Genomic DNA, 26863 nt, shown 5'->3' with positions numbered 1-26863 from the left:
CTGTGCTGAGAAGGTGGTAACTGCAAATGTGAGAGCTGCCTTGTCCTTCACTACTTTTGTCTTCCCAAGGCAGGTCCGAAGCTTTGTGTTGTGAACAGGGTAGATAAAATGTTGTGGACAAAGGCAGGGCAACTGTTCAGTAAAGAGGGCATTACAGTGGGGTTCAGGTTGGAATTTTTGCTTCTGTACTGTTAAGCAAAAAGATGAGAAAAGAAATACCGTTAGCTTGGCTTTGCTGACCCCTACCGTCTGTTCAGGTTTTCTCTGGAGAAAAGCTATTTGTGATCTGTAATAAGCATTGTAATTGAGACTAGCAGTGTTTCGTATAAATTTCTCTGCTCTTTAGAGACCATGAACAGTTGTATGCATGCAAATCACCTTCAAGGCTGTGAAGAAAAGATATATAGCTATCATCTGTGTCATGTTAGCATAACTATTAAGTGCTTTAAATCTCTAAAACTATCAATTTTACCATGTAACCTGAAAATGAAAAATAATCTTCTCTGACTGTGAGAAGATGAGCGGACATCTGCAGGAGGATGTTGAAAATGGTGGGTTTTTTTTTGTGGGTTTTTTTTTTTTTTGTTTTTTTTAGTAAAGGTACACTGTGCCAAGAAACAATCACTCTTCACATACAGCAGATCTGCTGACAGAAATGGCAGAAATGCCATGGCAGAAACTGGCAGACAAGCTTTCTTAAAATAGCAGATTTTGTTAGTCTTGGTGATACGTTAGAAAGATAACCATGTCCAACATCTCTGCATTGATGCTCTGCTTTAAATGTTGTTGAATGAGCCCAGGTGAGCAAACCTTGATGGATGCTTGTATTGTAGGCCTCTCTTGTGGAGGAGATTTGGCTTCTCTAGTTGAAAAAACCCTTGTCTTGCCATGCTGTCATGTGTGGTCTTAAGTGCTGGTGTTGTGTACATCACGCAAGGGAAGGTGGTAGACTATATCTGACTGTTCTCTGTTTTGGTGAGTTGTCCTTGCATGGCTTCTTTTGGTTTTGGCAAATAAACCCTTGTCCAGATTCAAATCAGTATCTGAATGTCATCAGTTTGCATCTAGTCAGAGGAACTAAGCGTTGTTTCAAGATGCTTAACACTTCCTATCTTGCTGCAATGGGCTCCCTTGGTATGAAGGTATAGTTTTCACCTTGCTTGGGTAGATGGGACTGACTGACTGCAGCTGTGCTTCTGATAGGAAACAAAATGGGTCTCCCTGTGCTTTGGCCTCCCTTCCTTCCTTTACGAGTGTGATCAACGCAAGTAGTGTAACTGTGTATGAGGGCCAAAGTGAAGTGCTCTCTTCTGTAAAAGAAGTGTAAAGGTAAGTCCATGTATTAAGCTAAATGACAGTACATATGTGAGCTAGTGCTTTCATTAGGTTAGCACTGTCTCAATCTTGTTTACTCCTTAATTGTTCTTTTAAAAACACCACTGCCTCTGAATTTGTGCTTTGCTGCCTTGTCCAGGATCATAAGCTGTGACCGTAAACTGCCCACTTTGCCAGCCTCATTTCTCTGCTGTGGGATCCCAAGTGGGATGTCTCATGTTTAGAGTGCTTCTAAACATGGAACTAAGCTTTGCTGTTTGTGAAGATACCATGGGATTGGGAATGGTCTTAGTCTCTGTAATAAGCTACTTTATGAACAGAGCTCTTGAAGAAACCAAAGGTGATGTTGAGTTGCTGGGGGTAGTTCCTTTCTGATGTGTGACCCAGAAAGCGTTCTTTCAGTTCTGTCTGCTCAAGAGTGTGTATGCACGTGTACAGGAGAACATTAATATGAATGCTGAACTGAGAACTACATATTTTTGCTATATATACAGATAACTTCCACCAAATAATTAGTCATCGCTGTTTCTGTGAAGGAAACTGGGCATCTCAGCAATTGGTTTACTGTCTCCCACTTTACTTGGATCATCTGGATTTTCATCTGGTGCATTATTCTGGAGCTACCAACAGTTTAGCAATCTCTTGAACAGAAACTCAATTTTCTTAAGGGATATGGGGTCAGAGGTGGTGGAAATTACATTCACAGTCTCATTTCAAGCAGTTATAGGTTGGAGGTTTTCCCTACAAGCATGGTCCCTGTTAGTATGCATTATTTTAAAGAATAGAGATAAGTATATGATGCATCCCAAAAGATGTTGTGCAAGGAAATTTTTGGTGCAAATTTACCACTCATCCTCAACTATTAACTTCCTTAAAACAACAAGTAAGATGGAGATCATTTTGATACTGCTATGGTAAGCTAACTCAGCAGACTGTGTTCAGTTCACCTTCAGAACTATGGTCTCAGTCTTGGCCACAGGATGTGTAACTTAGTCTCTCTTTGTGTTGTCTTTCATGTCAAGTTTGAAAATCATATCTTGGCTGATTTAGTCCTGCTTGCCATCATTCATGAACATAGAAGTTTAGTTTTGTCCCCTCCAGTGCTCTGTAAGCCAGGCTGTCTAGTATGATCCTTACCTGTCAGGAAAACGTGTGTTTGGAAGGATGCTTCGCTTGGTTGGAAAGGTGGCACACTACAAACAGCTCATTCATTTTCTCTACTGCACGCCATCTAAACTTTCTTTGTGATTTCCAGTGTATCATCCCTTCCTGACATGTAATACCTATGCCATTAACTTTAGTTGCATGTCTATCAGTCCTGAAATTAACATGATGGCACTAGTAATGATATTAATGCTGACTCTTTAAGTGAAGTTTATTTAATTATTGATATGGTGCACTTTATTTTTTTTTAATTTTCTGGACAGGAGGATGCTTGTGAAGATTAGATTCCTTGAATAACGCTATGTGAATGGTAGGAAGCACTGAGAGATTCCTCATAATTTCCTTTTTAAGTTGTAGACTTAAAATGTAGACCTCCATGTAGACTGAGAATGTTATTCCTAAGCTCCAGTGCTTTAAAAGAAAGACTTGGCTATAAACGGGTATCTTTCTTTGCGTGCCATATGACAGTGAAGATTGCAAAAATGTTCAAGCCTAGCAGTTGTGTAACAGGACTGACGGAACAGCTCTGAGAAGAGCTACACAACTTTTTCCACCACGGATACAGACTGAAAAATTCTGGTTGCAAAGCCAAACAAGCTATCTTGTTTTTATAGCTGACCTGTTACTTTCTCCTAATCCTTGTATATGCTATCCGAGCACAGAGAGGGTCAGAGACATTACTGTGGCTTGCTTTTTGCTGTAAAATGGTGCATACAGGGTCGACTTCTTGGTGCTTGTGGTCAGTAAACGAGTGAAGAGGGTTATTTTTGAGTAGTCCTAACTAGGTAGTCTAAGTCATTTGTTAGGCCACAAAGTATCTAATGTGGTAGTGAGAAGACAGATAAATTCTGTGCTGTGCAAAAAATACTTCAGGAGTTTTTAAGACGCACTAGTGCATGTGTGGTGGTTTTACCCAGCTGGGCTGCTGAGCTCCACCACGACCGCGCTCTCGCTCCCTCTCCTCAAAGTGGGGAAGAGAATATGATGTAGAGGGCTCAAGGGTTGAGATGAAGACAGGGAGATCACTCAGCAATTTTTGCAGGCAAAACAGATTCAGTTTAGGGAGATTAATATAACTTATTGCCTATTGCTAACAGACTCGAGCAGTGAGAAACCAAAAGCAAACTCAAATCACTTTCCCCCCCATCCGCTCTCTTTTACCTCCTCCCCCCAAGCAGTGCAGGGGAACAGGGAATGGGGGCTGTGGTCAGTCCCTAATGCTTTGTCTCTGCTGCTCCTTCATAGTCACTCTCTGCCCTTGCTCCAGTGTGGCAAGTAGTAGTCATGCCTATGTGTACAGTGACTGATTTTGATTTCAGTGTGATAAATGTTATAATGTTTTCCTTCTAGACAGTGTTTTGGGTAGTGAGTTTATGGCAGGTTGTTATATCTATTTGTTCCTTTGTAATATTATTTCTCAACAATACATTAACATTGGGAAAAAGAAATACTGAATATATAGAAAACTTTGTCATAAGATTGTGTTTTCTTCAAAGGTCATAACAGATTAATATTGTTTGCAAGTTTTCTGGAGGCTCATGAGAAGCAGGAAGCTAGTTATGGTTTCTGAAGTGGCTACAAAACTAACTTAATTAAAATCAATTACTGTGAATTCATCCTTCTTACCTCAGAATAGGGTGCTTTATAAAATCCTTTATAAATGCATTTATAAAGTACTCCTCAAGCATCCTTATGAATGATAAATTAGAAAAGTCTGGCGCAGCTTCGTTTTGCCCTATATGGGTAGGGGAAACATGGAGGAGGATGACATTATTTTCCTGAGTTCATACAGTGACTAAGGAGCACAGTTAGGGACAGGATTAACAATTCCTGAGCACCACTCTCCAGTTCAGCCTGTGGGTCTTTGTTTCTATTTTATGCTTCGGATACCGGCATCACCCAGACCACCTCATTCTGCAGCTCAGAAATGTATGAATCTGGGTATTGAATGTGTTGTGTTTCCAGAGCATGGTGGTGTGTGAACTGTACGTGAGATAGTGGATAGTTAGTCTTGACAGTACTTGGTTTGGAGCAACTGGCTCGTACTGGTAGGTTGGGGGCAGGGAGTCTCCTAAAGAACTGGACTCGTCAGTAGATTTTTTTGGGTTTTTGTAATGGAATTGTTGTCCTCAGCAGTGCTTAGATTGGATACAGGACAGTGCAACAGAAACCTTTATCAGGTGATTAACAAATAAAACTTAAAATAAATGTGGTAGTTGTAAATAATAATAGTGACTTACTCTGAAGGATCAGATCCTCTGTTTTTTCTTACAGAGTGTCACTTTGCTATCATCGGCTCCTGTCTTTGATGGTTTAAGGTGGTTATGCTAGAATGTCCTTGGTTTTGGTTATGTAATTTTAGTCATTCACAGCGTTCACACTAAAGTCAGGACTTGAATGCTAGACATCTGAAATTAGGCTACTAAAAACAGAGTTTGGCCTGCAAAAATACTAGTTTCTGTTCAGGCATAGTGTAGTCAGCAACTTGTCGATATGTGCAGTGTTGTTAGGAGACCAGCGTTTGTCTTAGTTTCTAGATATTGGCAAATTAGATTGATTCGTTTCTCTCTGCCTTTGAAAAGGCATCCAGTCCTGGGCTCCCTAGCACAAAAAAAAGAGGAAAATTAATGGAAAACTTACCTAAACTCTGGTACTTCCAGAGTGTTTGGAGGAGTGTTATGTGATAATTAAACAGGTCTGAAGGTGATCAGCTTAGAGGAGGTTTTTGACGGAAATGGTAAACGTGGACATACTGTTAGCGTTATTTCTGGAGGACAGAAGCGGTTCTGGGGAAATTAGCATACAGCCCATGCTCCATGTCACCTTATTTGGACAGCGCTCGCTCCAACCCCTGTACTGTATGACTAAAATTAACAGAGTTACAAGCCACGCTTTTTGTGTCCTCTTAAGGATAGCTACAGTCAGTCTGTCTCAAGTGCACTGCTGTCTGTCAAAAACTGTTTATCGCTCTTTGTGCAAGAGGAAGTAAAACCTTAACTATCAAACCCTACTGAGTATGTAAAACCTTGCAAAGAGAAGCATTCCGAGTCTGTGGCAATATATGCAAAACATCTGATTCAGTGATTGTATGACCACTTTAAACCAAAGCCTGGAGGCACATGTTTAAACCCATAAGCATCCCAAAGAACACAGAAAGGTACGAGCCTTTTATAATGCATGAAAGCTCTTGCTCTTCTACTTAGTTTGTTTCTTGCATGTATTTGCCCACTTCTATGTATAATGATTAGAAAAGTCTGCAAAAGCAAATCTTTTTGTCAAATCAAGTGATGTAACTAAAACCATGTGTCTTCATTGGTCAGGTGAAGATTTATCCACTTTAATTTCAGTATTACTGCTTACATGACCAACTATAAACTTTGTGAACTTTCCACAGCCAGCCAACATTACTTGGAGTTGCAAACCTTGTTGCTGCTATCATGTTTTACAGCAGATTTCTCAGAAACTGAAGTGATTGCTGTAGCCACAAGGTTTGAGAATATGATTGTCTCCTGATCTTTTTTTTACTCCTTACCTAAGCAGTTTTCCTTCTGGTGTCTCCACACTGTGGTGGAAGTGCTGAGTGCTAGAAACATGAGCCTCTTCAGCCAAGAGAACCACAGAAACCCTGCCCCTCGTGGCTCCCCATCTGGCTTCATGAGGTATTTGAAGGCTCAGGGTACATTTATTGAATATGCAGTTGGTCCACAAATATATCCTGCAGTTTTAAAGCTGTGTCTAAGCTTCTGTTTGTTCTCAGTTGCTGTGCCCAGTTGAGACTTCTGAAATGGTACGTCAGTCATTCAGTTTTAAAGAAAGTGACTGTGGTTAAGTGGTAGAGAGTGGTGGATTTCAAAGCATGTCATGTGTGGATTGGGCAGGTATTCAACATCAGCACAGGTTGGATGACAGAGAGGAAGGTGAAGGAGCAGCAGAAAAGTCGGTGGAAAGGGAGTGTTGGACATTGTCCTGACTGTTTTGTGTTCTGTCTCTTGTTTCCTTGTTAATCTGCAGCACTGCCCTTAGGCTCCTTTAGCCAATTTGGTAAATCATGATCTGGAGGAAATTGTTCTCCTTTGCTGCTTTTACTCTAAATAGTGGGTTTCTATGCTCAGGAAGATCAACATGAGGAAATCCTGTATCAAGAGGTACCTTTCTGGAAAAATTACTCCTTTGGGAAAGAAGTCCCTTACAAGACCATTCTCCTTATCTTCAGGTGAGCTGTGTTGTACATACACTCAAAGGCAGAATGGTTGTAAATGCCCCAAGAGCAACTTTGCTTGTAGTAAGGTATCGTTTCCCGATCAGAGATGACAAACAGAAACAGCAATGTGAGATGCGTGCACATCTTTAGCTATACCAAAAATATGTGAGCTAAATTTACTGGAGCCACAGAAGTCTGTATTTCAAGGCTATATACAATGAAATGTAAGCAAAATAATTCACGTTATCTTTAAATGCACTGAATTTTGAGCAAACATATTTTTTTTTCATGTAGACATTTGCATCTTTAATAATGAAGTATTTTGTGTTTTCTGAACTCTTAAAATTTTTACAGAACTAACTGACATATGGTCAAGGCTTTCCCCTTCAGTTTGTGAAGTGCTGTAATTGCAGGTGCTACAAAGAACTTGGTGTCAGTTGCAGGCAGAAACTGTAGCCTGTCCTTCAGCGAAGACTGACCACTGGGACTCAGTTCTTCTAATTTGTCTCACTTCCTCATGCTGCATTCAGTGTTGCGCTGCTGGCTGCTGTGGGACAGGATGTGCAGAAACTCAGAAGCAAATTCTGCCAGCAGTCTATGCCTCTCCATCCTCCCTGCTCTTCTGTGGTGGTGGTGGTACATAGAGTGTGATTTTTACTAAGGATAGCAAAGTAGTGTAAGCATATCAGTCCAGAATTTTTTGTCTTTTTTTTTTCTCCTCCAGTTAGATGAGTTGCTATGTGTTGTTATATTACAAAAAAGTACAGATGCAGAAGTTACTGAAGAACTGGTGCCAAGCAACTAGAAGCTTTGTTACTACATGAATGCCTGTGTGCGTGGTGAGGCAGCATTCCCCAGTCAGAGATAAGGAACAGGGGCAATAGCACTAGAATGTGTGCCCAGAGTTAACCCTATGAACAGTGTGTGAAATCACAGAAAACTATGCTTATTCGCGGGAACGGGGTTAAGCTGAGGCAGGGGAAATTTAGGCTCGACATCAGGAGGGGGTTCTTCACAGAGAGGGTGGTTGCACACTGGAACAGGCTCCCCAGGGAAGTGGTCACTGCACCGAGCCTGTCTGAATTTAAGAAGAGATTGGACTGTGCGCTTAGTCACATGGTCTGAACTTTTGGGTAGACCTGTGCGGTATCAAGAGTTGGACTTGATGATCCTTAAGGGTCCCTTCCAACTCAGGATATTCTATGATTCTATGATTCTATGATTTTCTTCAGATGTTTTTCCTCTAAAAAATTACTTTCTCCAGAGGCAGTAACCACAGTTCTCAGTGACCTTCTCACAGATCCCTGGGAAATAACCTTTAGTAAAGGTTGTCTTGTAATTTCTAAATATGATATTTATATGAATATGAAAATATAAAATATATGAACAATCTTTTTGAACAATATTATGAGCAATTCATATATATATGAACATATATGAATTGTTCATAGATATGAATTATATATATACAACATATAAACCTCAACAAAGTCCTGGAAGTTTTGCAGTCTTTCATACTTTCGCTTTGTAATTTGTGTTGTGGATCAGTCAATAGTTGAACAAAATGCTATGCACCATGGTGAAGGTTGTTCAGCAGTGCAGCAGCTAACTTTGAAAGGTAGGGCTTCAGTTAGTTTATTATGTGGAAGGATAGCCTAGGTTTCCCACTCAGCTGGGGAACCTTGGCAGCAATAATGAAATCTCTCATTAGTAATGGGAAGAGGAGGCAATTACAGAAATTGGGAAATGCAAAGATGGATTTCCTAGTGCAACCATTGGTTCACTGATCTTGCTGGGATGGGTTTGGATCATTCTTGGAGACGGGAGAAACATTGTAAAGAGCCAAGGCTTGTGGGCAATGTGGAGGAACAGTGGAGCAGTTCACTTGGTTCGAGGATGGGGAATTTAAGAATAATTCAGGGACTACTGGAAGAGAGTAGGAGATGTTATGCTTAGTGATTTCTAAATTGTATACTTCTTCACCTAGGATCATAGGATAAACAGGTTATGTAGACCAATGTCCTGCTCCAATAGGGTCAGCTATGGAATGGCATGCACCCATGTATTGTAGTGACTCCTGACAGATAGCTGTCTTCAAGTTTTGTGACTCTGTGTGAAGATGAAGACAGACTGATGGCACATCCTCACACTGGTGAGGAAAAATGGAGATAATGGATGTTCTTCTTTTTTGACAAAAATCAAAGTGGACAAAAGTTCACTTAAAATGTCTAGACTTATTTTCTCAATGGAATTAATAGTGTTATGAGTACTTTGCAAGAGAAGATTTCTTTACTATTAGCACAAGACGTGCTTAAGTTTCTCCAGAAGGATTTGCACTGCTGTTTCTGGAATGCTGCTGTATTTTGCATGTTAAGTGTCTCTAAGAGCTAAAACACACAGGGCCTGGGATAAGGTGACGGAAACTTTTATACAGAATTTTTTAGGGCTAGCATCCAGTCTCATTGAAAGGGCAAGAATTTTGTTGTATGCTCATCTCAGCCTCAGTGGATATAAAATCAAGAGAGAAAAGATGGAAAAAAACCACTTAGTAATCAAAGACTAGTTGCTCATCTCTGGCCAGAGCAGCCTAACTTGGCAAAAAATTAGACGGGACTGGTTGAAATTCTGCACTCGTACAAAACTGGTAGGCTCGTGCTCAAACTAGTAGGCTCTCCAGGGGTCACCTGAAACGAGCCTCAGAAATCTTATGGTAGGTCTGTTGGGGGGCAGGTGGAATGGGGTCCTGCGCAGGGAGCTGTGTGGGTCTGGTTAACTGGTCTGTATTGCTTGGGGTGTGTGCATTCAAAACTCTGGTGTGACCTTCAGGCTCCTCTCCTGTCTCCAGCTGGCTAGTGAAGATACGTGGGGCTTTTCCTCTTTGTGGGGATAGTGGTTCTTCACTGGTGCTTGTATTTGCACACACAAATGTATGGGTTGCCAAGGGCATGTTGTTCCTCTTGAAACAGAAGGGTGTTTGTTTTGGGTTCCCTGGGCTGTATGGGCAGACAGGACAAGGGCCATGTACTGCTGTTGAAGATGCTAATGCAGTTCCTGTAATTTCCCAACGCTTCATTTAAGAGGATGCAGACTCAGGGCACAGCTGTTCTTTGATTCTTTCCTTTCGAATGTGCATGTGTACTTAATAAGGGTATCAAGAACCCTTTATTTGTTCAGTATTTGTTCAGCTCTAGTGATTTGCACTATGTCTGTGTGTGGGGGGGATTGTCTTGGGGGATTTTTCCAGCATGAACGTGTGTGCCCTGATGGGTTTTAGGTATGTGTGATCAGCTATTGGGGAAACAGGAGAAGTGAAGCAAAACCATCCACCACCAGTTTAGTTCACTGCATCACAGTTTGTGTTTGGGGGGGACTGTTCTGGTAAAGGGCAGGTGACCTCCCATGCAACCAGGTACAGGCTGTAAATGTGGTGTGATGGGAAAGAGGTAAAACAGCAGAGCTCTTGTGAGAAGTGAGCCAGTTGCATTTCTGTCACGGTAGAATGCAATAGCTGGGATTCAGTGTGACATACCTCCGGTGGCCCAATTTTTCCCTAATTTACAGAGGCCTGTGACTTAGCTTAGTTAAGTGTACAAGTTTCTTAGGGCATCCCTTGCATTGAGTGGGTAATTTTGAAGACTTTGAGAAATGAGGTCCTTCCTGCAGTAGACATCTGAGGCAGACAAAGAGGTTCTTCTGGAAACCCTTAAAAGCTTTTTTTCTCTGGATGGAAATGTTACTTAAAAATCCATTCAGAATTTGCGATTTTTTTCAAAAGAAAATCTTGCATGTTTGTCCTAGGATATGATGCCTCTTGTGCCTCTGAAAGAATTGGTGGGTTGCAAGGAATTTAATTAAATGCCTTAGTTAGTTACTGGTCCATAATTGATGCTTTGCAGGTACAGTAAATAAAGAAGAGGAACATAGAAACACTCTTAAGATTATACGGCCAATTGGGAGCAGCTTTGGGGTAGAACTATATGAATTTCCAATTCCATTTCTAATCAGTTCTACATGTCTATCCTACAGTTAGAGCCCAGCATCTCTGTAACATTTTCTTTTATTGCCCAGGAATGTATTCTGCTCCAGTGACAATCTCATCAGGTTGTCTGGTACAACTTCTCATCTTCCTTCGTGGTTGATCAGAGGAATCAGCCCTCTTCAGACAGCAGTAGTTTTTTGTGTCTTTCTTTAATAATACCTTAATTCTCAAGAGTGCACTGCAAGAGGATTGAGAACAGCATGCTGTCAAGAGGTATGATGTATCTGGTGATCTTCTCTTAAAAAGAGTATTTCAACTACATCTGTAAGGTAGGTTTAAAAGTCTTAAGCATAGTGTTTTATTGTGCCGTATTGAGTGTCTCAGAGTGTTACTTTTATCCCTCCATCACATTCCTTGTGGCACATAAAAGAATTTTAAGCAACCTATAAATGCTGTCTTTATGATATGGTTAGGAATGGAGTCTTTTCAACTGAAATGTGAAAATGCATGTTATCTCTGTCCATGATTGAGTTTTCCATTGCTTTTTGAATAAACACAGTAAGTAACGTGAGATATTTTTGCAAATAAATCTTATATGGATTTAGGCAGAAAAATCTAAGTGATGCGTTTCTCAAGTTGTCATTTTACTACTCTGCCTTTTTTTCATGATTTTTCTCTCCTGGAGAGATCCCCAGATCCAAAACTCCGGTGAACACACCCAAATTTCAGTTTCTAGTGAGACAACAAGAAAAGTTTAGGAAGAAGTACTCTAGGGAAAAGAACCATGGGTGAATGTGAACTTGATCTGAACTTGATCACCTCTCGATATCCAGGGAATACTTTAAGGTTTTCAGCATTGCTAGAAATTCATTTAATAGAATATGTGTCTCCGCTGCAATAACTATCTACACTTGGAAGTAATCAGAACTATTTCTGTAAACCACTGGAAAATACAAGGTAGAAAGCCTTACAGTCCATATTCTTAAACTTCTAGCATGTGGAAGTCAGTCTCATGGTGGCCTTCCTGAGTTTCAGAAGACTTAGATCTGCCAGTACTTTGGTTTTGTTTCCATGGAGCTGAATCTCTGTTGCAATGTGGTTTGGACCTGTTCAGGGACCACTCAATTTGCAGAGAACTGGGTGTTACGGTGTTCTGCCTTCCCCCATATTCAGATTTGACCTAGTCCATTCTGCCATGAACTAAGCTGTCAGTCCAGAAGGCCATGTCTGTTTCATTTCAGATTTTTGGGGTACGTAAGAATTATCTAGTCTAAAAAGGCCATATTTATTTTTGCTGTCTTGGCCTCAACCAGGATTTTTCCACTTGCCTTTTAGATTCAACTTCGCAAGCTGAAGTTTTGATCCCACAAAAAAAAAAAAATGCTTCTCAGCCCCATTTAGTATGTAGACCCCTAAAACGTTCCTAGTGGAGATCTGGACCTTATTAAAAAAAAAAAAAAATAATAATTCAGTCTTCTGACAAGAATGTTTTTTCTACATATCTTAGTCTGGATTTGCTAAGCACTTAAAGTGGCAATACAAAATTAGATGAGCTGGAGATATATATATATATATATATATATATAAAAAAATATACACACTTGATCAAAGAGTATGTATGTGCTATTTAAAAAAAACTTCTTAAAGCTCTTAAATGCTCTAATTTGCTCCAGGTATCAGCAGATGCAGTTTCTTGTGTCGGATAGCAAAGCTTCAGCAGAAGGCACAAAGGGGTAATAAAAGGCGAAATAAAAGCACGGCTGACCTGTGGCAACCTGTGGCAGCTTAGATCCTAATTTGACTTCTCCAAGTGTTGTCCACTCACAGCAACAGATTTTCCTCTAATTCTAGTGAAACTGGCCAAAGCCTAGAGACTACAGGCATTGTGTTTGCTGTCCTTGATAGGGTTGTTCAGTCAAGTTCTGATCTTGTAGAAGCTTGATTGAACCCATACGTCCCAATAGTTTTGTAATAATATGTATATATATTATATATTTTCCCAAAGCAAATGCAAAGCACTTCACCCTGTACACAGTGGCACTAAATATAAATTGTGTGGTTTCTGGCAATTATTCCATATACAGACTCTTCTTTTTCTATCATTATCATGGGTCAAAGTAGGAGAGCTATGTCAGAGAAACTGTGTGTGATCGTTGCGCTTGGCTTGGACATCTGGGATCCTCATGTTCTTGTCCCCTGGCAGCAAGGTGATGGACGAGCACTGACATGGCACGTAGTAGCTGGTGCTGGGACCTTTGGCAGCAGAACCGGTGCTCTCACTGGGGGCAGCCAGAGCCTGTGCCCCAAGCGGTGTGTGCGAAGGCTGTGAGTACGTGGCAGGAGCGTTGAGACAGGATGATGCAGTGTTCTGCCATCATCAGACCGTTCACCTGGAACTCGGCACTCGGCGTGCTCCAGCGCCCCGAGGAGCACTGTGGCACGGAGCCGTCTCCGTGTGTGTGCTGCTCAGTGGACCTGCTTGGGTCTCTCCCCACGTAGCTGCTCAGCACTAAGTGGAGTTGGGGGTTTCATGTGGGTGGGATGAATGTGTGGTGCTCCCCCTGGAGCTCTCTGATAGCTGGGGAGAAGTGGGAAGCAGTCAGGTATGACAAGAGGAGAATGACAGCAACTATTAATGTGCAGAAGTCTGATTTCCTTCTGTAACCCTGATCGGTCTCATTTCAACACCAGAGAGAGCTGGAGGGGGAAGCTTGTGTATTAAGTGTGACAAACACATGGATTTTATCTTGTCAGAAATGGAAGCTGAAAATCTCCAGCTTGTTTTCTCTGTATTTTGAAAGCATGGGACTTTTCTGCTCTGCGTTACAGGTTAGCAAAGAAGTCTGCTCCCCCAAAGTATGTGACGATACGCAGCAAATGAAAGTGCTACTGTGGGTTTTCTGCTTGGTTTATTTTGAGCAGAGGGTTTCTGCAGTTTAGGTCCCCAGTTTGCTGTGCAGAACCTTGTCTCCTTTGCCACTTCAGGATCCTACGTGCCATGCCCCGTTACTTGGGTGGCCCATTTTAGACAGAACAGCAGTGTCTGGTTCAGTGGGTCTCAGACAGCCTCAGCATTGCATAGCAAAAGTCAGTGCTGTGGCAGGAAGCATGAGACGAGGACCAGCGGTGTGTGTCTCATGGAGATGTGTCTGAGGTATGGCAGACCTTCCGCAGGAGATCCCCGGGTCCTTCTTTGTCTGTGCCTGAGCATGTGTATCTGTACAGGCATATTTCAGCCTGTACAGTTTGTATGGATTGGGCAGAAAGGGGAATCATCTGCAGGTTGTCTCTGGGATGGAGGCAAGAGGAATGAGAGCTAAAGTCCGGTTCTCTCATCTGCCTCATTCAGCATCTAGGTTAAGAGCTGGTGAGAAGAAATTCCCCAGGTGCAACTTTATGTAGGAATGGCAACAAATGAATGATTTGGGGAGGTGGGGAGAAGCATCAGTGACCTGGGTGTGGCCTGTCCGCTTTCCTAAAGCTTGACACATGGGACCTCCCTGCCCTGGTTTGCATGGTAGGAAGAACATTAATCTGTCAGACATGCTATCAGATGGTGTGGCGTGCATCTGTTCAAGCGCATGGCGTGTGCATTTAAGGTGTGGATCAGCTTTGAGAAGGGGCTGCTCTAGGTCTGTCCATCCACAGCCACACCACAGCCTCTCTCTGCCCCTGCAGGACCACATAAACAAGGTGCAGCTGGCTGTGTGTCGTGGATCAGGCTGACTGCTTTTGTTTGAGATGCTGAGTCCCAAAGCAGCAGAGCTGCTGTGCTGTGCAACAAACGTGTTGAGTATGAGAGCTGTTGTGGAGCAGCTGAGGCAAGGGCCAGTGGGGCAGGTCTCATGCGGAGCGTACGGTGTTTGACAGGAGCTGATGGGGAAATCCTACGTATGCCTCAGTTGATGATTGTCTGTAAGTAGGAGTTTGGGAGGGTACAGGTTTATTTCCATTTCACAGCTCTGTGTGGGGCTGTAGATTCCCTGACAGAAAAGGGTTTTCATCTGTGACCGTTGTCCTGCTATCCTGGTACATCATGTTTTGTCCAAAAGTCACTTGCTCTGAACATGATCTAGAGGAGTACCCAGACTAGGTAATTCCACTTCCTAAATAAGTTACTGAGTAGCTATGACCTCTGCAACTTTGCAGTTAGAGAAACAAGCTGCATAGCACTCTCTTTATCACCATGTAAGCATACAACTTTGTGTTTATCTTTGAAAACTTACTTGCTCTCTCTAGTATATAATTATTATATAATACTTTCTATTATATAAAGTTATATAAAATTATTATATAATTTCTTGATCTCTATATAATATATATAGATCTATATATAATATAGATCAGGAAGGAGTTCAGGGTCCAAGCATAGAGATCTGTCTATTTCCATTTAACAAAGAATTCGTATTACTCTTCCCTGTCATCACATCTTCTCCTTGTGGTCTCAGGGGTCCTACTGCCACCACTCAGAAGCATCTCTCAGACCTGCACCCTGTTCCTGCCTCATGGCTGCACTCAAAGTGTGTTAATTTTTTTTTCTCATGCACTGATAGCTTTGCTGTCCCATCCATACCTACAACTAACAGGGCAACAGGCCTCCTTCCTCCCAGGACTGCAGCTCTGTAGGTCATGGCCGTACCATTGCACAGCTGAGCAACCGAGCTGTGGGTTTTCTGGCATGGGGGTGATGCTGCAGCCTGTGGAGATGGTCCTGTGCATCACCAGAGCTGCTGTGTTGTTTTCATTTCCATGCACAGAGGCTGCGGTGCTGGGCTCTGCAACCTCCCCCTGTGTGAAGGGAGGCTGCGTGCATTTGTAGCCGTAAAAATAGGTGCGCTGCTGGTGGTCACCTGCCTATTTAAAGGAAGGTATGCAGAGCTCAGATGTACAAACTTACTTCGCAGTGCTTCACAGCTTATTTCCTACTTTACTAGCTCAGGTCTCTCAGTCTCTTGTGCTCCAACAGGGACTTGTGTAGGGAATGAGTGTCCTTCCTCTGTTAAAAGTGGTTAGCAATGCCATTAGCGGCTGTAAGGGCAAAATGGCCCTCTGAACTTGCAGCTCACCAAGTAAAAAAGATTTTAGTTCACCTTCCAACTGCAAATTACTTTTTTTTTCTTGTGGTTTCTGTTAAGCCTCACAAGGTGCTTTTTGTCACGGAAAACTTCATGCATCTTTATATAAAAAGGGGAAGTATTTTCTCCAGCTACTTTGGGGTGTTGTGAGCATTCATTAGTTAATGTCAGAAGTTAGTGTCTGGTCTCATCTAAAGATTCCTTATGTACAAAATTTGGGAGAGTTGATTTTAAGAAAGGACTGCTGATTGATGGCAACACAGACAGTGCACGCGCAGTCATCTTCATCCTGGCTGTGACTTCTTTTTTTCCACTGGCCAGGATGTTGAGGGACAGAAGGAGCCTAATGGGACTTCATACCCTGTGTGATGTATGGGGCGCTAGCAGTCAGAAATATTGAACTCATAAATGTACTCGCTTGCCCTGGAGTCACTGCGAGGGAGACTAAATGCAGGACACCACAATGTCACCGTCATGCAGAGTCTATTCTATAACAAAGAAGCTACAGCAGAAAGGCTGTATTTTTTCTTTCATTTTACTGCAAATCTGCAAATGAGCTCTGCAAGGCTGCTGTCATTGACTAGGAGAGAAGGTGAACTTTTGCTGGATTTTGCTGTGGGCCGACACCCTCTGCCTTTTGCTGTTTTTCTGAGGCTCTGAGCTTTTTGGAGTTCTAGTCTGAAGCAACCCTTGTACATGCCGTCTTTTTTGCCTCCTGTCTCCACCAGAGCACTGCAATCCTAAGCTCTACCAGCTTGCCCTTCAAACGTGGAGGTGAAATGAAGATGGACACGCACATCCAAGGCAGATGGCTAGCCACAGTCTTGCAGCAGTATTTGGAGGGAGAGTTTTTTCAAGTAATTTCAGCTGAACAGAAGGAAATGAAAGTGTTTCTTGCTGTAAATACTTTTCTCTTTCCTCCTTCCACTGCTCTGCTGCAAGTGTCTAAAGACTCACTTCACTGCTTTTCTCAGAGAAGGCTATTTCTGTCACATCGTAGATCAATTTAGGACTGTCCTATGCATGTATGGTAAAGACAGGATGATGCTGTGGTAGCCTTGAACTAACTTGTAGGTTTTAGACGCTAGGGAACACAAGGTATTAAGATTTAATTGTCATTGCTAAGAAGTTGGAGGGGCCAAACCACTGGCTAAAATGTGGAATTATCAAGCAGAGCCAAACTGTTTTAAATTCCTTACATGTGCTGTTTTTCACTATTTCTTAGAATCGTGCGTATATACAGAATTGCACCATGTGGAGCTTCCTTAACTCATTGGGCTGCATGTCCAGAGAAACAACACAAAAGCATAAGATCACCAGCTGCATCCTGAACTCCCGTTGCAGATGTTCCCAAGCACATCTGCTAAGCGTGTCTGAGAACATCCAGATGCCGGCTCTAACGCTGTGGCAGGTTCTGCCGCGTTGCTTGTGTGCAGCACTCCTCCTCCTCGCTCTGTGTGAAATACCAGGGAGTTTTAAGTCCTCTCAGTGAGTGTGAACAAAGTGGGGCAGTCACACTGGCTCTGTGGATACGTGTTCCACAGGGGTTCTATAGGGCTGGCTTTTTGGTCTAATCTCTGGGAGCTGTACTCCAAACAGAGCTGGAATAGCTTTCAGGCTGTATTTGGTATGGTTTTGCAACGCAACTTAGCTTTCTGTAGCCTGTATTTTCTTGGGGTGGTTGTATAGAGAGCTTTTTCCTGCCTGGCAGTACCAGCACAACACTGGAAGAGCCCAGCAAAGTTCAGGCTGGCAAGGTATATTTGTATACAGAGGGAGAGTCTTCTCCCACACCTACTGCTGGTGAGGATCTCGGTGAGGGACAGTTGTTGGTACTGCAGAAAATCAGCCTGTACATGCAGTGCTTTATCTGACTGGACAGACTTCTATTCCCTACGTGGGGATTCTGTACTTCAATAAAGTGTAAAAGACTGCAAAAAACAGGTTTTTCCCCTTTGCCCAGTCTCTGCGTTGGCATCTTGCTAGGTGGGGTGAGTTGACCAGAAGAGCTTTTCCTTCTCACCTCCCAGTCCTATTCTCACACTTGCAACCCGCTCCAAGGTGCGGGACTTTGCAAAGCACATTGTGGCTCGTGTCGGTTCAGTCTGAATTCAGTCACCCAAAACCTTGCAGGTCTATTTTGTAACATTATTCAATCTGTCCAGTATGGGGTTTTTCTTTTTTTTTTTTCACTCTTGCTTCTGACATCATTTCCTGAACGCTATATTCACTGAGCTCTGTAGCCAGATCATCGTCTCTGCATATGATGCAAGGAGCTCTTTAAAATGGATTTCAACTCTCCTTTTATTCTGCTGCTGATAATAACCGTTACTGATGGTAAGTGGGATTTTTCTTTATGGCATTGTGGCACAGATTTGCCTAGATAGGTGGACACCTTAATTTTATTCCAAGATCTTTAAGGACTCTACCAGGCTCTGGGATACATCAAGTAGTGTAACTGCTAATGCATGAAAGAGGCAGTCGGACTATGGGAAGATGTGTAATTTTTTTTTTAAGTAAACTAATTATAACTAACAATATAGTACTTTCCCAGTGTACTGTGTCTGTAAAAGCATTTCAATGGAGAACATAAGATCCTTGTATGCAAAACGCTGGTTGGAGGGGTGGAGAGCAATGTGGTCCTGTTCCTAACACTCAGTGTGACCTTGGGTCAGTCCCTGAGCCGCTGTCACCCTGCCATTTACCCATCTATGATTTGAGTACAGCAACTTAATAACGTCCAGGGATACTGTGAGGCTTGTTCATGCTGACGCTGCGACAGTACTCTTTGGGTAAAAGAAGCTGTGCAATCAGCAATTGCTTCTGCTACTATCTACACTAGACCTATGGCATTAATGCCCTAAGCATTTTTCTCTGCACAGACAGTCAGCAATCAGGAGAAGTGGTAGATAGAGGGTAGGGTCTTGTAAAATTTGGGGAGAGGAAAGACCAGCTGTTCAGACTTGTGTCACTGTGTGCGTGGTGTGTGTACGACGCTCACGGTAGCAGGGAAGAAAGCTAGCCTTTATAGAAGGCATACTGTCACCCTTCCTGCTCCTCTGATTTTTTTTGATTCCTGGTGTCCCCAGGGGTGGGTCCCTCTTACATCTCACCTCAGTTTTTGCCCTTCAGGGGGGCAGCTGAGGATGGATGACAAACAGATGGACACAGAAAGCTCACTGCCCATGCTCTGTGCTCTTTTTCCAGGCTCTGTCACCATGATTAGTGTGCTCAGCGGCAGCTCAGCAATGTTTTCTATAGGAACTGAAAACCTGCAGAACCTCTCCAAAATGAGCAAGGACAATGAGAGATGCTTCGTAGATGTGGTAAATGGTACTTGGTTGGCCAGCTGTGGCACATGTTACAGACGTCTGAACTTGCAGAATGGCTCTCTAGTGCTAAGGACTGTGGAGAAGGAGGATGAAGGAAATTATGAATTTGTTTTTAACAACATCAGCAAATCCTTTGCACTGAAAGTGCTTGGTAAGTGACTTTGTTAACAATAAATAGCTTGTGAACCTGTGAGCCTGTCTGGAAGCTGCTGCCTTGAATTTCTTTCTAAGACACCTCTTGAGCTTGCAGGAGCTATAGGTACCTCTGGAACAGAAGGCACAGCTTCATAAGTCTCAGAGAGCAGGAATGGTAAGCATAAGCTAAAGAATGCTTTTTGCATCCGTGTTGTCAGCCTTTCCCGTCTGTTGAGCCTCCCTTCAAGTAGCCAGTCATTTGAGCTATGTGCTGTTTTTACCTGATGTAAGAGGCAGCAGCATCAAGTGTTTTTAAAGCTGAGTCTACAGTATATAGACATGCAGCTGGAGACTTCAGTCCATTTCTAGAGCAATCTTCCTGATGGGTTTCATGAAGAGATGGCTTTGTGCAGTTGAGAAAAGGTAGTGAAAGAGTCCAGGTACGATTTTCTGATTCTTTCCTGCCCACTATCAGCTTTGAGGTCAGTATTTTCTGGGTCTGTGTAGAGACCTGCAGTAGGTACCTTACCTTGCAAGTCTCTCTGACGTCATCGCCGTGGCCTCAGCATTCCCACTCCCCTTCATTTGCCTGGTCATCCACCTGTGGACTGAAAAGAAGGAAATGAAGTCACTGATGCAGAATCCAGCTTGTTGTTTGGGTTAATACAGAGAAGGCTTAAACAGGTTCAGTCCCTGGCTGAACAGTGCTCTAGATAGCCACTAACCATGGGTCTTGTCCTCATCTCCACCGTTCCTTTTACAGAACTTTCACTTAAAAGATTTTAAGAGAAATTGGAGCGCATGAAAGTGTAATGAAAATGTCAAAGCAAACTGACCTCAGTGAAGACAAATGAATCCTTACGCTGTTCAAGTGCAAACAAGCAGAACTGTCACAGAGAGTAGGTCAAAGATGTGACTCCTTGGCAAAAAAGATCAGGGGCTTAGACTGGAAGTAGGCAAAGATTGCAAAGTGTCCTGTTTTTTTACCTCTATTTCAGTGAATTTACTCTGGGAACTCTTGTCTCCTCCTTGTGTTCTGTTGCCACATAAAGTCAGGGAAACAATTTCACAGCAAAGGTATTTCTGGAGGCAGTAATTTTAGTTGAAGTTGATGTCATAGTTGAGGAGGGTGATTTCTGAGCTTGTTTACATAGATGATTTGCATAGATATTCTCTATGTGACTCTTATGGTCATCAAACCATACAACCTCTCTGGTTAGCCTGTATTTGCAAAGTGGCAAATGTCAGAAGTAGCTTGGCTCCTTATAGTAGACTGAAAGAGAGAAAATCAGGAAAACACGATATGATTGTTGATGCATTGCTTCAGTTTCGGTTGTCCTAGTCTGGGCCGTTCTATCTAACTGTGGGTGTCTTGTGTTGGTACCTATGTTAGACATGATCTCTACTAATTCCTCGCTAAAACAGTAGAGACAATGACAGCAAAAGTACCTGGTCAAGGAGAGGTCTGACTCTCCTCTGAAGCTACAGTTATCCACTGATTACGGAGGAAGCCTCTGGCCACCAGATGCTTAGGGTGTGTCCACGATCCTCAGATCATGGGTTTCTGTTGTTACCTTTGTCAGTTTCTACATGGAAAATGAAGAGAGGCTGTATTTTTGTGGTGTCCCCAAAACATTGACCAAGAGTCAGCAGTAGGGTTGGGTGAGTGCTGCCAAAGGGCTGGGAGCAGGCCCTGAAGAGTGTTTACTGATTGCTGTGCACCCTGGCTAACTGCAAATGCTGTGGGAGTCTTCCTGGTAGGAAAAGCTCCTGCCCAGCTCTCAGTCAGTGCTGAGTCTGCTCATTGTCTCTCTTCCCTCCCTGTTCCTGTTGCCCCGTGCTGCATGACCAGAGCCAGCCATTGCTATCCAGTGCTTCCCCAATGGGACCGGAGAGTTGTCCTGCAACGTGCCCAGCAACGAGAGGATGAGATTTGAGTGGCTGCTGAATGGCAGTGAGCTGAAGACCTCCGAGGCTTGCATTAAGGATGGTGGGAAGAAGGTTCGCCTGGACAAAACCATGCATGGGGAGTTTGTATGTGAGGTTCACCACAGGAACGGCGTCGCGAGGTGCGGGCCCATTGCACTGTCTTGCGACTATGGTGAGTAATGGCAATGCCAGAAAATCTCCCTCTTGGTCTCTTGTGGTGGGAATCTTAGGAGTTGTTGCTGTCAGCATAAAAAACGAGGTCTTCTGTCCTCGGGCAGCTGCCTTCCAGACTTACCACATCCTCCGTTAGAAAGTGTCCCAGTGACTTCCTTCTTCCTGCTCTGTCTCAGACTGAGCCTACAGTCATAGAAAGGGTGAAAGTTTGTTCAGCAGGTCCTTCTACCCAACTCTGCTGCAGGGAAGGATCTCTATTTCTTTTTCTACTTCCAGTGATGGAGATTTTACATGCTTTTAAGAGTCAATGTAGAAACACGAGATGCTTCCTACTCTGACATTCACCCGTTACCCTAACTGCCTTCCAATTTCTGCAACATTCTTGGAAAAACACTTCTACTAATTCAGCCCTGTTGCTGCTGGACTCAGCTGAGGTGTTTTTCCTCATCTTTCTCCTTGTCTAGACCAGCAACACAAAGATATACCAGACTATATAAATACCTCACCTCTGATAATGCAGGGCCGATAAAGGTAAAGATGCAAGTCATTTACTTAAAAAAAAAAATAAATAATAAATTAAAAAAAATTAAAAAAAAAAATCTGTGTCCCTGCTTGGGTATGTAGTTCTGTGAGAAGGCCATGACCTGATCCCTTTGCAAGCTCTCCATAAATGCTGAGTAACCTGCTTGAATGAGACCATGCTGTAATGAGACAGTAAATCTGCATCCTAGGACTGCCATAACCTCAAGATGCAAAGCACTGGTCAGTGTTGTAAGCTGACTTCTAATAAAGAACAAAATCAAATTGATTAGATATTCACTTGCATCTCCAGTAGTGAAGATCTGAAGGTTTTTGTCCTCTCTGGCAGTGAAGATGGTCATCAGGACTGTGTCAGGATAACATAATTTAACCGTAGGATTTTTTATTAATTTAGTCGTAAGTAACTTAACAAATCTTTGCTGCTAGAGAAATTGTACTGTGCAATAGCACCTAGTGTTTCAGAAATTGTCTGAAATGCTCTAACTGTGCAGCAGATTGGGTACTGTCTTTTCTCATGGCTGGCATAGAGTTGGTATAAAAGCAAAAATACTGACCTAAGCACCGTATTCTGTGTTCTGGCACTTGGCAGAAATGCCGTGGGCTGTTTGTGCTTGGTTGCATTGGTGCTGCAGGCCAGCCTGTACAAGTTTGGCATTGGTGATTGTGGAGCAACAGTCCTAATATTGTCCAGTTGAATTGGCCAAAAGTTGTTCAGTATGGTCAGACCCAAGTTAACTGAGACACTGGGGAGTGAGGATGCAAATGTCCATGAGCTCTGAATCAAGCCCTGTGATAAACTACACGACTGCTGACAGCTACCATTGTTTATTCTGGGTGGCTGCCCAATTCCCTGGGTGTGATATCAGTTTCTCATTTCCTCTTCAAAAGCCCACGAGGGAATTTGGTGATAGCTCTGCTGGGATGAGCACATGCATAAACATGTATTGGGAAGGGTGTGAGAGCAAGGAAGTAGCAGCATTTTTACTTTTTAGTCACCAAATGCAGCCATGTTCATAAGAAGTGAGATAAAGCTGTTATGGATACTAGAAAAATGGAGAGAAATAAGTTCAATTAAATGAATTAAAGACTAACTCATTTTGTGAGTTATTTGTTCCAGACAAAGGGATAAATATAGTTTTTCCACAGTTGTTCCAATTCAGATACAAGATCTATTGTAAAAGCACTCATTTGGGCAACCTGTTGGCTGATGAAATTAATTTTAAGTGTTTAAAACAATTTGGAAGAAATACTATAAATTTCCAAGGCACCAAAGGGCTCTCATTGTGGAGGATCTAAAACAAATGGCTCAGAAGTTAACAAGTCAACATACATAAAAGGATTTTATTATTCATATTTTGATTACTGCCTGTTTTATTTCTGATTTTTAACATAATACTTCTTGGAAAGACCTTCTGAACAAATGGCATTTTTAAAAGAAATATTCAGGACCATTTTCAACATATTTTAGGCCTTGGACAATATTCTCTTGAGTTTTCCTCAAAAAGGAAATAAAATGATCAGGGCAATGATTTCTCATTTCCTGAAAGTTTAATTTTGAGCCTAGACTTTTAAAAATGTGCTAACTGTCCCTACAGAGGCTGGCCACGCAGGAGAATTGTGCTGGCGCTGTGCTGCGCCCAGCTCAGAAAGGAGCTTGTCTGCAGCCTTCTTGGGGGAACCTGAGTGGCGCTGCCCAGAGTTTAGCCAGTGTGTTTTTAAAAAGAGAGATGCAGGGAAAGTGAAGAAGTGCTGTGTTTGGATAGCTGGTCTGGTTCCTCGCTGTTCAGTCTCGCTATGTGAAGCTACTGCTGTCTTGTTCAAAGGGGTTGAGTAGCAGGCAAGAAGAGGTCCCAATGATTCAAAAAGCTATGGTGAGGTTTAGCGTGCTTTAGAGGCCCTGGTGTCTGGATCCTCTGGTGTCTGATAAAGTCAGATCAGAGCCTGCACTTTCTTTGAGGTTGGCGTAGTTGCTGTACTGCTATCTGAAGTGGATTCTCTGAGGCATACTCTGAGCACTGAGGGCAGACTGTGGCCCTTCTTTCAGCAGGAGATGCTAGCTTAGGTCTCCTTCTGGGCTTCCGGTTTTCACAAAACTTTTTGAAATGTAGCATCTTTAAAACCACCACCTCCTCCATTAAATTTGATCAAGTGTGGATTATCTGAGATGTTATTGTTCAGAGTAGACAAACAGATGCACACAGCATAGTTGTGTGAGTCTCTTTTTATAATGAAAAATTCCATACCACGATTAAACGACGTGACATGAATGACGATGTGCTACAGCTCATAATTTCTCTCAAACATCCTTGATCCAAAGCAACAGTAATGCCCACATGCACCAATCTGGCCGTGGGGCTTTCTCCAGCTGGGAGAAAGAAGCTTGCCTGCCCTGGCAACTAACAATGCCGTCCTTCCTGCAGGAGACCTGCTGCAGTACCCGTTGTTCATTTACATCCTGGCAGGATGTGCAGGGGGTGCAGCTATCCTGGTGGTGGTTGTGTCCTCAGTCATCTGTTGCTGCATGAAGAGGAAGCACAAGTTCATCCCAGTGCCTTCAGGTGAGTGGAGAGCTCTGTTGCCCCTGGGTCACCCAGAAGGGGCAGTGTGTCTATGGGCTGGGGTGGAAATAGCCCCAGCATGAACTGGCCTTACCTCGGTGGATACTCGTTTTCCATCCAGCTCTCCCTTGACCCAGTGGAGCAGAAACCTACTCGCTGACAGGCAACTGCTAGGACTGATGGGGTCTTGAAGAAAACTGTGCTTTTCCTTTTGTCAGCTCACATTTGCTAGTGTGTGCCAGAAAGAAACGCAGCAAAACTTTTTCTATGGGCAAGAAAACTGAGCCTCGTTTGGGCCTGATTCTGACGGAACCTGATGGCTTCTGCTGGCCGTCCTCTGTCAGCACCTGTCCCCAAGTGCTCTCTGCCTGCGTGGCCACCTCAGGCTGTGATCCTGCCAGCACGGCCAGGCTGGTCTCTGGCAGGCCGGCAGTGGCCCTGTGTGCTGGCATCTGTCCGCTCTGGGAGCGGAGCCAGCGCCACGTGAGGGGGAGCCGTGTGTGCTGGAGGCCTGGCCTCACAACGAACGTGCCAGCGCTGCCGGGGGCTGGGGGGCCTCTTCCCTTCAAGTTTCTCATTTTGGCTTTGCAGAGGATGAAAAGGATGACGGAATAGCGATGTCAGTGGTCTCCAGTGAAGCTGTGAAGAGCCCCCCCAACGGAGACCATGTGGAGGCTCAAGCTGTCCAAATCGACTGCCCTCCAGTGCCGGGTGCGTCCAGTGACTTGTTTCACGCCAGACAGCCTGCTGAGGAGGGTGAAATGAACGTGTGTGACAGCGGGGGGGACCTGGCTGCAGAGGGAAGCCTGAAGCTAGCTAGTGAGGGCTGCTAGGCCGCTGAACTCTGTCTGGGTGACAGAAGTTGCAGCAGGTCGCTTATCGGTGCAGTACTGGGTAGCTCTTGCCCTCATCCAGCTGTGGGATGTAGCAGCAGCCTTCTCGTAAGTGTCCTGCAGAGGGTGCTGCCAGCAGGTTGTATGCTGTCTGTGCCACTGTATCCTGTGCTAACATGTCCCTTAAAAACAAAAACAAACCCAGCAACCCCCATCCCCCAAATTAGCAGCTTTCCTGCAATTTTTATCCCCCCCCCCCCCACCTTTATCATCAGTTTTATAAGAATCAGCAATGTTTTAGCAGGCAGACATCGTCTTTGGGACAGCATCTACCAATATGCTGTAAACAGGGCTAAATCCTATCAAAGTCAGGTTTACATATTTCCTTAAACTGGGGCCAAAATAGGAATACAATCACATTTTATATCCTTCAAAATAATCAATAATAAAACCCCACAGCTTCAGCATAGTGTGGTCAAGAGAATGCAGCAATAAAAACCTTTCAGAAATCTGTGAGCACTCAATATTAATACTCTGCTTTTTGCATTATGTTTCCCTCAAATTTATGTCACAAACGTGAATGCTTGGCAACACTTTCCTTAGTAATGCATCATCAAGAGCTGAAGTAGGTCCAGCTTAGACATCATTACACAGGTCATAGCTCAGCTCTGCTGCCTCTGCTCCCTGTGTCCTTCGCTGTACTGTGCATGGCCTCTCACCTGCTCATCTGTGCTTTTTGTCTATCCTTACATGCTGCTTTGCCCTGCCTTCAGTTTATTAAAAGCATTTATTAAAGAAGCATCATAATTAAATCATTTTTAAAGAAGCATTTGTTGAATGTAGTGCAAGAAAGGGGAAAAAAATGCAAGTCATTCAGGTAGTTGTTTAATATTAATATATTAATAATGTAGAACTTGTTTCTATTTTAAAAAAAATCCACAGTATTGGTTTGACTAACAAAACATCCCATATTTAATTTTTCTACGAATTAGTAAAAGCAGAATTACATGTGGGAAGTGTTAAGGTGAGAACATATTAAAAATGTGTACATTTAGCTAGCTTTTATGATTTAAATAAAACTGAATAGATTTGGCTTTGGTGTTTTGGTATATTTTGGGTTGTTGGGCTCAGAGAGCTTCAGCACCAACATGTCTTGCAGAGAGAGCTCCATGAGTAGTTATGAAGCATATTGAAATGTGGCTTGTAGAAGCCTGGGGAGGGGGGTGCTTGAGCTGGCTGGGCAGCTTGGAGCACTGAGGGCTGGGGAGGGGAGGGGATAATTTCCCCAGGGATGAATGTGTTGCACATGTGTAAGCTGTTTCCCCCTTCTTTTCCAGACACTGCCCAGATTGGTCCAGGCACTGAACCCCCACCCCTGGTGGAAGAAAATTTGCCAGTGGTGGTAGAACCTGAGGAAATGCCAGAACAGGAGATGATAGGTTATGTGGAAAGCCAGGAACATGCCTCAGACTGTTTCCCGGACCCAACTGATGACTGATGTGACATGATTGCTGTTTCACCCTCTCCTGAAGCCTGTGACACCCGTCCTTTGCATCCCATAGTCTCACTGTGTGTAAGAATTGGTCTGGAAAAATTTAGCAGGGGAAA

At 43.3% G+C, this 26863-nt stretch overlaps 1 protein-coding gene across 5 annotated transcripts; it reads left to right on the top strand.

The window, feature by feature from the left end:
• Positions 1 to 1225: 1225 nt before the first annotated feature.
• On the top strand, positions 1226 to 26863 carry LOC106039877 (uncharacterized). 5 transcript variants are annotated; one of them, XM_013187370.3, is made up of 6 exons: positions 1226 to 1329; positions 18962 to 19237; positions 21074 to 21322; positions 24285 to 24422; positions 25014 to 25133; positions 26593 to 26863. In XM_013187370.3, the coding sequence occupies exons 2-6, from the start codon at positions 18973 to 18975 to the stop codon at positions 26751 to 26753; spliced, it is 933 nt and encodes a 310-aa protein (XP_013042824.2). In that variant the 5' UTR covers positions 1226 to 1329; positions 18962 to 18972; the 3' UTR covers positions 26754 to 26863. The 5 variants fall into 5 exon arrangements, with proteins under 5 accessions (XP_013042824.2, XP_013042799.2, XP_066857860.1 ...); XM_013187345.3 differs by lacking the exon at positions 1226 to 1329 and adding an exon at positions 6612 to 6712; XM_067001759.1 differs by lacking the exon at positions 1226 to 1329 and adding an exon at positions 13813 to 13833.

The sequence above is a fragment of the Anser cygnoides genome, chromosome 1 (assembly GCF_040182565.1).
Source record: "Anser cygnoides isolate HZ-2024a breed goose chromosome 1, Taihu_goose_T2T_genome, whole genome shotgun sequence".
In the NCBI taxonomy this organism is placed as follows: Eukaryota; Metazoa; Chordata; class Aves; order Anseriformes; family Anatidae; genus Anser; species Anser cygnoides.
This window is presented reverse-complemented; position numbering and strand designations above follow the sequence as displayed.

Excerpts from the sequence above, each read along its gene's own strand:
- LOC106039877 (XM_013187345.3), top strand. The coding sequence starts at position 6,622 with ATGAGGAAATCCTGTATCAAGAGGTACCTTTCTGGAAAAATTACTCCT. Across the intron at positions 21,323-24,284 it reads TGCACTGTCTTGCGACTATG|GAGACCTGCTGCAGTACCCG; the intron begins GTGAGTAATGGC and ends TCCTTCCTGCAG. Across the intron at positions 24,423-25,013 it reads GTTCATCCCAGTGCCTTCAG|AGGATGAAAAGGATGACGGA; the intron begins GTGAGTGGAGAG and ends TTGGCTTTGCAG.